The sequence below is a fragment of the Pituophis catenifer genome, unplaced genomic scaffold (genome assembly GCF_029215685.1).
Source record: "Pituophis catenifer annectens isolate HBS135680 unplaced genomic scaffold, rPitCat1.0.hap2 SCAF_6, whole genome shotgun sequence".
Classification (NCBI taxonomy): Eukaryota; Metazoa; Chordata; class Lepidosauria; order Squamata; family Colubridae; genus Pituophis; species Pituophis catenifer.
Window position 1 is genome coordinate 73,019,686 of NW_027256886.1, and position 11,624 is coordinate 73,031,309.

The following is an 11,624-nucleotide window of genomic DNA, read 5'->3' on the forward strand; positions in this document are numbered from 1 at the left end:
AGGCTCCTATAATCGGCAGAAATACTGAAAGAATCCTGTGTCCTCTTCTTGAACATGATTCACAGAAATAAAGATATTTACGCCCTTGAGTTAAAGAACTAAAAACAGAAAGATAAAGAGGCAAACTTAATATTCCATTGTTAATTCACCATTAGCAAAACAAGCAAAAGCCCTCTTCAGAGTTCATGATCTTGAGCAAAATTAATCAATTTATGCTGCTTTCTTAGACAATATTATTTTAAAAAAAAAAAAACAGTAAATTTTAAAAGGGAGCCCAAATGAAAAAAAATTCTCCAGAAACGAAAGAGCATAAGCTGTCGAAACACACCACCGTCTACTATGCAGAGTTTCATTTGTCAAATGCATATACCCTTTGGTCCTCGAAAGGCTCAGGGCGGCCTCTTGGGACCCACAGCCTTCTACCCACCCACCGATCCCAAGATTTCATTTTCCCTACTGTCGCACGCATGCGCCATCCTTTCGTTTCTCATCCCGTCTCTGGGAGAATTTGACAGGCACGTGGCTCATTGAGCCCCGCCTCCATTTTTACCTCACCTATTCCTTCTTTTCCCGGCGTGGGCGGGAATAAAGTCTCCCTGTTCCCTGATTGGTTTTGCCGTAGAAAATTGATTTCCCGCCAAAACGATCAAGTGCACGTGTATCACCAAAGGGCATTCGGGGGCGGGGTCACGGCTGGCTCCCAATATTATCCGGGATAACGGCAACAAAAGCTACTTCTTTGTCGGTGGCCTAAATAATAATAATAATAATAATAACCCCCCCACCTCCTCTTTCCTTTCTATATTGTAGACCAGGGGTGGGCAACTGTGGCCCTTTTACAACCTGTGGACTTCAACTCCCAGAATTCCTGAGCCAGCTAAGCTGGCTCAGGAATTCTGGGAGTTGAAGTCCACAGGTTGTAAAAGGGCCACAGTTGCCCACTCCTGTTGTAGACTTACTATGGGCCAGGCATAGAAACCGGAAGTTGGCATAACCCCAACGTGTGTGTCTCCTGCCCCCTACCTCTTGGGCTGCCTGGGCGCATGCGCCGAGCGGAATCCCGCCTCCCTTTATGTCGGCGGTGAAGGAACATCCGGGTCGCCCTTGAACCGCATCGGTTGCCGCGCGGGGTTGGGGGGGAGGGGAGGGCGAGGGTCGCCTGAGGGGAAGAGCGCGATGGCGGTAGCGCTGGTCGCTCGTCTGTTAGCCTCGGTATCCGTGTCTGGGCCACGCGGCGTCCTCAGGTAAAGCAAACCCCCGGCGTTCACGCCCGCTTTCCTTCTCCCAACATTTCTCTGTCCCGCTGACCTTCGGTTTGGCGGGGACCGGGCTGGTTTTCGCAAGGGTCGTAACTCGACGCCGCTTTAAAAAAGGCCTGAGTCCTCCTGGCCAGTTGGGATTCCAACGTCCCCGACCGTTTGGAGGTCCATAAAGAAGCAGCTCGTTACCCACAGCCTCATTTTCACCTTTCTCCGTTATTTTCCTATCCTTTTTTTTGAGGGGGGGGATGTCTCTTTGTGTGGCTAAGGCATGAGGGGCCGAAGCACAGGCGTCTGTTTCAGAAAGCTGAGGGGGGAAGGGGACATAGTAATTCTGTACTTAATGGGGGCGTGAGGCAGTTTATAAAAAAAACACGAGCTTTTTCAGAATAGCGATTTTATGCTTTCTGGCAATAATAATGCTTGCCTGCCCCCTGTTAATTCCAAACTTCGCCTCCCTCAGCCTTTTCCCAATCTGGCCCTCCAGAGAAGAAAGGACCCCTGCTGAATACAGAATGACTATTATTTAAGATAAAAATGTGCTAAAATTAACGGGACTTCTTTTTTGAGCCCCGTTGGCTTTTCATCCCGGGTTATTTTACATTGGGAATGTCTTCACCATCGCTTTCCTTCCTTGCCCTTCTTTTGAATTATAAATAGGTATTTACGTAAAGAAAGCTTTTATTAGAAGGTGTGTGCTGGTTTTTTTAATATACTTAAGGGATTTGAGAAGGATGTATCTCTATTTAGTATCCACCTTATTGTTGTTTTTTTAACTTGTGTTTATAAAGTACGAATAGGTTAAGTGTTTTGGCTTTACTTGATTTAAAACTAAATCAAGTAAAGCGCACAAAACTAAAGCACCGCGCGCCGTTGCAATCCATAAACCAACAAAAAAAAACACCACGTTTTTCCAACTGTGATTTATACTCTTCTAAAGTTTTTGCTATAATGGGCACCTACTGCTAAGACAGAAATAAGTCATCTGGTATTATGAATCCCCTGCACGTTGTTGACTTTGTGGGCTTTAGGCTTCTGCCAGAGGTTGAAAAAGAGAAAGATCCTCTTTTGAATTTTGCGCGCTTCCCACTATTAGCACTCGCGGTGGTAGGAATTTCCAGCTGCCGTGATTCTCCTTCAATTCCTTTTTTATTGCTTTGCAGTTGTTAAGGGTTGTAAAATGTGGATTGTCTAGGTTTGAACTGAACTGTGAAGCTTTTGGGTTTTCTTGCAATTTTTATGCAAGGGTTCCCCCCGAAGATCTGAAAATTGTTTAAAGGGCTCTTCCAGATTGGGAAAGGCTGGCTTAGTGCAGTCTGAATTTTTAAAACTTCCTTCCTTCCTTCCTTCCTTCCTTCCTTCCTTCCTTCCTTCCTTCCTTCCTTCCTTCCTTCCTTCCTTCCTTCCTTCCTTCCTTCCTTCCTTCCTTCCTTCCTTTCTTTCTTATAGAATTCAGACAAATGTGTTCTATGTAATATTTCTTTCTTATTGTTTGTTTCCCTCCTGTTTTCATTTCGATATTCCATATCTACCTTAGAGGAAGTTAAGGTGCAACTTTTAAAACCTTGGTGATTTTGTTCTAAGCTTAGGAAAAATGTTTGAGACATTATTTTTAATTTTGTAATTAGGATATCGTTGTAACTGACTCATTTATTTATTTTGCACTGATGATATAACCAGGGTGATAAAATGCAAAAAAAACCCAACCAAGTTGGGTTCATTTCAATCCTGAACTACAAATATTCTCTTTTATTGGTGACTGCTTTCTCTTACACAGTTTGTGTCTTTTTAAACAATGCCTAGTTTCTCATTATTTATATACTACTGTTACACAGTTTAGATATATTAATAGTTGATATATATTTTTTCTGTCTATCATAGATGCACTGTCACATCTTCACTGGAGAAATGTTTTTCAAAATATTTTAGTTCTGACAGTTGTCCAAAGCGTCCTCTGCCATCATACCTTACTTTTCTAAATAAACAGCGTGACTTTTACAAGAAAAAATATCCAGGTAAGTTTGTCTAAAGTTAAGAAATTAGTTCCTTTGATCTGTTTAATGTACTTTTATTGAATTTAGTAGTAATCCATTCAGTTTGCCAGGGCAGGTTATAAATATTGTAAAAATATTTAAGTTAGTAAACTAAAAGAAATAATTCCACAGAAATCTGTTATATGTTATGCATATACCATATTTCCCCCAAAATAAGACCCAGTCTTATTTTCTTTTGGCTCAAAAATAAGTATTAGGGCTTATTTTGGGGAGATGTCCGTGCAACACATCAGGATCGGCTCTTTCCCGCCGCCCCCCCCATGCCTCTGCCCGGTTGCTGGGCCTGCAGCACCTGCTGTTGCTGGCCTCGCAGGGGCTCTTCGCCCTCCTGGCCATGTTGCTCTCGGCTGTCTTATTGGGCTGCTTTTGCCTGGCGCGGGGCAACTCAGGCCAGATCCCTGTCCTGTGCAATCTCCGTGGCAGCCCTGCAGTGGGAAAGAGGGAGAGATTGCCCCTTTCTCCTTTGCACCCCAAAACCCCATCTTCCCTGGCCGCCAAGCCCTAAGCCCGCACCCTTCTTGCTGGAGCAAGACACGCAACTCAGTGTTACTTGTGGAGGCCAGCCAGTGCAACACTGCTGCAGCTCCGGAGCAAAGCTCCACCTTCCCTCTGCAGGATTGCAAGGCTGGAGGCCTCCGCCAACCAACCCCCGCCCGGGCTGGCTCAGCAGCCAAGGAAGATGGGGTTTTGGGGTGCAAAGGAGGAAGGGGCAATCTCCCCTCCTTCCTCCATCCGTCTGTCCTGCTGAGGGGCCGCCATGGAGGGGTGGAGCCACGCTTCAACAGGCAGGAGCTGCATCAGGAGGCCTCTGCAGGTAACATTGAGTTGTGCATCTTGCTCCAGTAAGAGGGGTGCAGGCTGGGGCTCGGCCAGGGAAGATGGGGTTTTGGGGGTTCAAAGGAGGAATGGGCAATCTCCTCCTCCATCCTGCAGGGCCACCATGGAGCTTGCACAGGATGGGAGTGGCGCAGCCTGAAGACAACAGCAAGCAAGGCACTCCGGAGGTCATAGATCTGGGCCGAGTTGCGCCATGCCAGACAGGAGCAGTCCAGGAGGGTGGCCGAGAGTAGTGTGGCCAGGAGGGCGAAGAGCCCCCGTGAAGCCAGTAGGTGCAGCAGCCCCAGCAGCCAGGCAGAGGCACGGGGCAGGGAGCCGATCCCAATGCGCCACACGACCTGCTGCCTTTTTTTATTTTTCCAGTAATTGCATCATTGGAATCTACTGTTAGGATTTTTTTTCCAAGAGGACAATCTCCTTAAAAGGTTATTATTCCTTTTTTCTTGTTATGTAAAACAACTGTGATTGTCATGTTTTCATAGTTAAAGAAATAAAGTTTGCTCACTAAATCTCGTTTAGATTTGTCAGATAATCGGGGTAATTGTGAATGGCATGGATACTAAAGTTTAACAGTCTGCCACTGCTCTGATATATATGTGTCATGTAAATTGTAAATCTTTATAGATTATTATTACTATAATAGTCATATTATTACTACCTAGAACTGAACAATCAGCAGCTCATGAAAGAGGTTGGGCGTATCTGGAGGGAATTACCGCATAATGAAAAACAGGTATGTATGATTTTGTCCTCTGTATTATTTTTTTCCTTAGAAATAGAATATTATTCTCATAAGGAATCATGGAGCACGGTGGCTAATGTGGTTAGGACGCTGGGTTGGAGGTTAGCAAGCCCACGTTCAAGCCCTGAGTTCTGTGTTGGAGCAAGACAATCTTCCATCCTTTGCTCCAGCTCCTGTGAAAGGAACTTCCAACTGGGCAATGTCACCAGCTAATCCTTTCAATCCAAAAGCATCGCTTCCAACATAAGTGCAATGCAGATTAGGAATCATGAACTGTAGAACTGACAAGAAATGCTTCTTGTATTCATAGAAATATAGTATCAATTCAGTGTTGCTGATATGTGTACATGTTTATTGCAAAATTTAGTTTTCTTTATTTTTAGCATTATGAAGCAATTGCAAAATCTGAATGGGATGTATATAAAGAACAAATGGCCAAATATAGATCTCAGTTAAATCCTGTAGAGGAGGCAGCTTTGAAAGAGGAAAAAAAGATAAGGAGGCAAATAAGAAAACAAGCAAAAATAAAGAAGGTTAGTGCTTATTATTTTCATTATCCAAATATTTGAGGACATTGTTGTTGTACCAGCAAATCCTCAGTATCAAATACATTTGATCTTGATTTTGTTTGTGTGCAAGGTTTTTTTCCTTTCAAAATATTGTTAGCTGTGACCCACTTTGTATACTTACAATTATTTAATAAAGAAACCTCTAAATTGTGTTTATTTACACTAACAATAAATGACATGGGTCACACCTTTTGATCAAAATATATGTCATCAAAGGATATATTTCACATACTAATATCGGTGTTAATTTCTAACTCAAATTATATAGTTGCTCATTCACAATTGTGACTCTGGGCTGTGAATATAGGATTAAAAACCAAACAAATAACAATAAAATAATGGTACCAAAAGACAAGCCCTATTTAACCATATGAAAACTCAGGATCAAATTGATGGACCTTCCCAATTTCCAAGATGATGATGATGATGATGATGATGATGATGATGATGATGATGATTCGTTGCACAGTCAACTTGATGCTCAGATTGAATTTAGCATTTTTATTCACCTGTTCAGTCCTTCCCAAGGACCTGGAATAGGCAGATGTTGATGCTTGATGGTATTTACTGTTCCAAGTAAAACTGTCTTTTACAATTGACTGATAGTAACTTTTGTCAAAGCCAGTAATAAAAAATAATTGGTTTTTGTCTCAATTAACTATAAAGCCAGTTTGCTTATATTCAGATTATTCCTTTCTGTTCTCCTTTACAATCTTCTGAGTCTTTATAATAAAATGTCTTTTAAATAATGTGATTAAAGTGCCTCATAATGGAATGCTGTACTAGTAAAACTTGTGTCTTTAGTAAGGACTGGAATTCAAAGCAGGCTCTGAGATACAGGATGCTTCTAAATTGTCTCTTACTTTCCTTGAATGTGTTTCATATCAGTAAACACATTTGTTTTACAAAGGTCCTGTCCATTTGTTACTGTAGGAATTAACAGCATTTGGAAAACCAAAACGAAGTCGGAGTTCCTTCAATATTTTTGTTTCTGAACATTTCCAAGAAACCGAAGGCCTCTCAAATAAGGTAAACAAAATGAGATGGCAACTAATATAATGAGTGTTAAACTTTGTATTACTCCAAATTGCTGAAATGAATTGTTATACTGTAACCCCCTCTACTCCCCCAATGAATAAAATTAATGGTGACAAAAAATAATATACAGGTAATCCTCAAGTTACGAACACAATTGAGCTCACAAATTTATGTTGCTAAGTGAAACATTTGTTAAGTGAGTTTGCCCTATTTTACAACTTTTCTTGCCACAGTTGTTAAATGAATCATTGTATTTGTTAAGTTAGTAACATGGTTGTTAAGTGAATCTGGCTTCCCTATTGACTTTGTCAGAAGATCACAAAAACTGATCACATGACCTCAGATCACTGCAACTGTTATAAATATGAACCAGTTGCCAAGCCTCTAAATTTTGATCATGTAACTATGGGGATGCTACAACAGTTGTGCGAAAAATAGTCATAAGTCCCTTTTTTCAGTTCCATTGTAACTTCAAACGGTCATTAAATGAACTGTTGTAAGTTGGGGACTACCTAATTTTATCATATAATTTTAATGACTGAGTTTTGATTTTGTTACCCTAGGGGTACCTGGACTGTGTGGACTTGTGCAGTCAAAGAAGGGACCAAACCCCAGAATGAGTTTTGATAGAACTCGAGCTTTGCATGATCCAGTTTTAAAACCTTTAGATTTTTTTTTAAGATGATACTTTTTGCCAGGTTCCTTCATGTCCTATAGTTTGAGAATCCTTGACATTATATGGGGGATAGAAAAGATTTTATTTTATAACATTTTAAACATGAAATTTCACAAAACTGCTGGTCTAAGTTTAAAATAGGTCATTTTAAAATAACTTTGGAAGTGTTTCAAATTCAAGGATTTCTATAATGTTCAAAATAGCCAACTTTAAGCTGAAATCATGGTCTTACTTGACACATTTCAAAGTGAAATGTTCTGTGGACCTATTTTTTACACTGATTATATCTAGATATGAGATCTAAAACAAAACTGGTTGTTGCCCATTTCTGATAACACAAGATTAAATTTCAGTATGAATTCTAAGATACAGAAGATCTTCCAATTTTGGTTGTAAAAGAAATTTCTTACTTTGGACTTCATGCAAAGCCAAGTAGGCAAATCATTAGTTTACAGCTTCCCATTTGTACTTATAATGATTCTATTTTGCTAGATACAAAACAGTAATTTTTTCATGTAATTCATCATAAATTCTGTCTTGTATATTAACTGTTCTAATTGAAGTGTGAATTTTGATTGATTCCTATCATTAAGGGCTAATAAGTTGGCAGAAATGTTAAGTGCTGAACAGAAAAGTTCTCTATACCTCTGGAGGTTTTGGCTTTTCCTTGAAGCTTAATAGATTGGGCACAGCATCTTTATGTGCATTGCATGAACTATAATGTTTAAAATTCCCAGATGGTCATGTCAATAATGACCCTTAATAACGAAACCTAACCGTGGGAAGGTCTCAAAAAATAAGTCTATTCACCAAAGACTTCTTTCTGAGGTCTATCCTTGATTAAGTTTTGAAAGTCGTACTTTCCACATAAACCTACAACAGTTAGGCCCAATACATGACATAATGCATTAAGAACTAGATTATGCTCAGGAAATTAATAAGACCTTTTTATATTCTAACTGCATCTTGAATTGGTTTTCAGACAGTGTCATAGTGACAATTTTATCTGAAAAATTTTCTTGCTAATTTTCCTCTTTTTTTAGCAGCTAGTTTAAAGTTTTAGAGATTATTTCCAGTTTCAACAATAGGTTATTCTCTGGTTTTGGAAATCTGCAGAGAAGAAACCGCATGTTTCAAAATGTTAGGGTCTTTTAGTCATTAAATTAGCTAGCAAATAAGAATTAAGGAAAGTTCTTTATAATTTATCAACTCTTCTTTTGCCATTTCACTTTTCATTCTTGCTTCATCCATAAGTCAACAAAAATTAATTTTGCTGACTTTGTAATTTTATTAATTGTGAATCACTTATTATTTATAGCTATACTTGTAGATTCTCACAAGTACCATAAATTGATTGAAGAGCAATATAAAATGAATTATAATTTATTTATCTTGGATCATTTGGTAGTCTCATTTTAGAGTAATACATATTGTCCAATATAAGTACAGAACAAATAAAGTGACTAAGGGATTTCCACATAATTTTAGTAAATTATTCTTTTTTTTTCTTTTCACATAGGAAAGGTTTAAAGCTTTATGTGAAGAATGGAAAAACCTGCCCAGTCCTCAAAAGCAGGTACTATCATAAAATTGGTATTGATGCCAAGTTTAACCTGATATCTAAATTAGGAATCTATCATATTTAATTCTGCAGCCAAGCGTTTTAGAACTTTGATAATTGAATGCCCTATTGTGAAAGGAGTTATTGTCTATTTCATAGCTCTAATTATTGGAAACAGATGTGTGTATGAACCTAGGGATATTGATTTATTATGTCTGAATTATGATTTGTTTATCAGGTGAAAAAAGATCAGGAAGAATGTATTAGTAAAATGCTTAAATTTGCTCATTCATAAAGCAGCTCCTTGCATGAGATGAAATAAGCTATATCTCATGAAAGTTATGCCATTCCATAAAATTTGTTATTTGAAAAAGGTATACCAGACTCTTGGCTGTCCTAAGAGTAACATGGCTGTCCTACTACAATTCATAGAGAACTCTAATTTCTTCTCTCCTCTGAACCAAATTATATATGTATACTAGTGCGCAGGTATGGTTGGATACCCGGTTTGAAATTCAGCATATGTCGTTCTCAACCTGCAATCATTCTAAGTTACAACACCATTGAACGAATGGTAGTTAGGACTGATCATCAGAGTTCCAGCCATCCAGCACCCCCACAGTAACATGATTTTGATTATGACTTATGATTGGTTGCAGTAATCACATGATTACCGTTTGCAACCTTCCCTAGAAAATCAGTGGGCAAACTAGCATAGAAGGTCACAAGTTGCTGAGATAAGTCTCCCTACCCTGTACACCTTTTCTCGGCCCCTCTGTGCTTTGGGTGAACTGTGGCCTCTTATGCACACTCCTGCGCTCTTCCTCCCTCCCTCCCTCGCCCGACATCAACCAGTTACCTGCCTGCTGACATGGGGCTTGCCACTTCCTGCCAACTTCCCCACTGACTTTGGCTGTGGAAAGCCAGCAAGAAGTTGTCTTACCTAACAATCATTGGGTTCAGTTTACAACCACTTCACTTAGCGATGGAAATTCCAGTTTCGCTTGCCTTTGTAAGTTGTGTACTACTTGTACCGCAGACTTTAGTTTTCCTCCAAATAACTGGAGAAGCGGGTTCAATAATTTCAGGCTGAGACCTGAGACTGAAGGGAATCAGATTTTCCTATTACTTAAAAAATACAATTATAAGGCCTCGTTTTACTGATTATTAAATAATACACGTAGGTATTTAAAAGGAGCTCTTATGTGACCATTAAATTCATCAACAAATTCTTCACCAGTGCCTGCTTTGTGCATACATACAGTACTTTTTAAAATACAAGCAGTATTTTAATGATAGACATTGCAAAATTCAATAATATTGAAAAGCTGAAACAATATTTGTAGTTTTAACATCTCAGTTCCGGTATATAAATTTTAGGTTAATAATATGAGCAAATTTGCCTTAAGGTTTGTTATTTTCACCTTAAGATACTGATTAAAGCATACTGCCATTTGCCAGATATGAAGGCTTATCTTGTCTGTTTAAAACAGAAAAAGGATCATAGCTAACCAAGCTCTGATTCCCTCCCCATTCATAGGAATTTGCATGATTTGTATAAACAGCTCCTATATAATGTTAAATCCTGCGAAACTTTACAGATGGCTGAGGTTTTGCAGAGAAATGCTTCATTTGTTGTGTGACAGTTTGTGCAGGGAAATTCACTAGTTTTGGAATCCCATTTCATTGTAACTGTTTCATATATGAAGCTAAACCATAATGAGGTTCATTTGATTTTGGTTTAGAGTGTTATGCAGGCCAAGCCTGTATAAAGATTTATAAAGGTTTATAAATTGTGGTTTATACCTTTGCACAATTCATATGAATTGCTTTCAATTTGGGATTAATCAAAATGCGGTTAAAGATTGTGACTTAATACATGTGACTAGCTCATATACTATTTTACAGGTCTACACCCAGCTTGCAGAAGATGATAAGATTCGCTACGAAAATGAAATGAGATCATGGGAACAGCAAATGAAAGCAAGTGGGCGTGGAGATGTTCTAAATTATAAATTCAAATTGACGCGAAAACGAAAAAAACCTGAAACAGAACCTTTAAGCTGAAAATAAATATTTGGAAAGCAATATTGTTTCATCAGCAAAAAAGAAAACCAGTGCAAGAGTAAAGCCATCTGAGGAATAAGTTTAAAAATGTCTTATTCGTTATTCCTGACTGCAAGTGAAAATCATTTGTCATTTATTGAGGGTTATTCCCCATAAATACAAGTATTTTACTTTCTTTGTAAACAGTCAAGCGTTTGTAATCAAGTTTGTGGAAATTTAAGTGATCGCTAATCATGAGAAAGGTTGTATTTTTTTTTAAATGTCTAAATAACTATTGGACAGATTTTTTTTAATTAAAACACCTTGAAGTACAAACCTGTGTCTTGTGATTTATAAGAATTTAATTGAAATATTTATTGCAGTGAAATATTTATTACAGTAATTTAGTGGGGAAATAATATATGAGAAAGCATATATATATATATACATACATATATATATACATACATACATATAAATATATACATATATATATATATGTATACATACATACATACATAATTTCAATCATGTAGTTAAACCATTAGTCCACAAATTTTCAATAGTATTTTGAAGATGCATTTTAATGTGTGTCTAATAACAGCACATATGAATATACACATAAAGCAATTGCAAAAAATAATGGAACTATAATAAGGTTTATGCAAAATATATTAGTATTGTTGTTTAGATCTGACAGAGTGATTAGTACTGCAATAGCACTTAACACTTAGACATATATATCGCTTCACAGTGCTTTACAGCCCTCTCTATGCGGTTACAGTCAGCATATTGCCCCCAGCAATCTGGGTCATTTTACCCACCTCGGAAGGATGGAAGGC

General features: G+C 38.3%; 1 protein-coding gene across 1 annotated transcript; it reads left to right on the top strand.

Moving 5' to 3' along the window:
- The first annotated feature begins 1,116 nt into the window (after nucleotides 1-1,116).
- TFAM (transcription factor A, mitochondrial) lies at nucleotides 1,117-11,118 on the top strand. Its single transcript, XM_070945539.1, has 7 exons — nucleotides 1,117-1,244; nucleotides 3,141-3,274; nucleotides 4,813-4,883; nucleotides 5,276-5,425; nucleotides 6,395-6,490; nucleotides 8,695-8,751; nucleotides 10,645-11,118. Exons 1-7 carry the CDS (start codon nucleotides 1,177-1,179, stop codon nucleotides 10,801-10,803), a joined length of 735 nt encoding a protein of 244 aa, XP_070801640.1. The 5' UTR covers nucleotides 1,117-1,176; the 3' UTR covers nucleotides 10,804-11,118.
- Nucleotides 11,119-11,624: the final 506 nt, after the last annotated feature.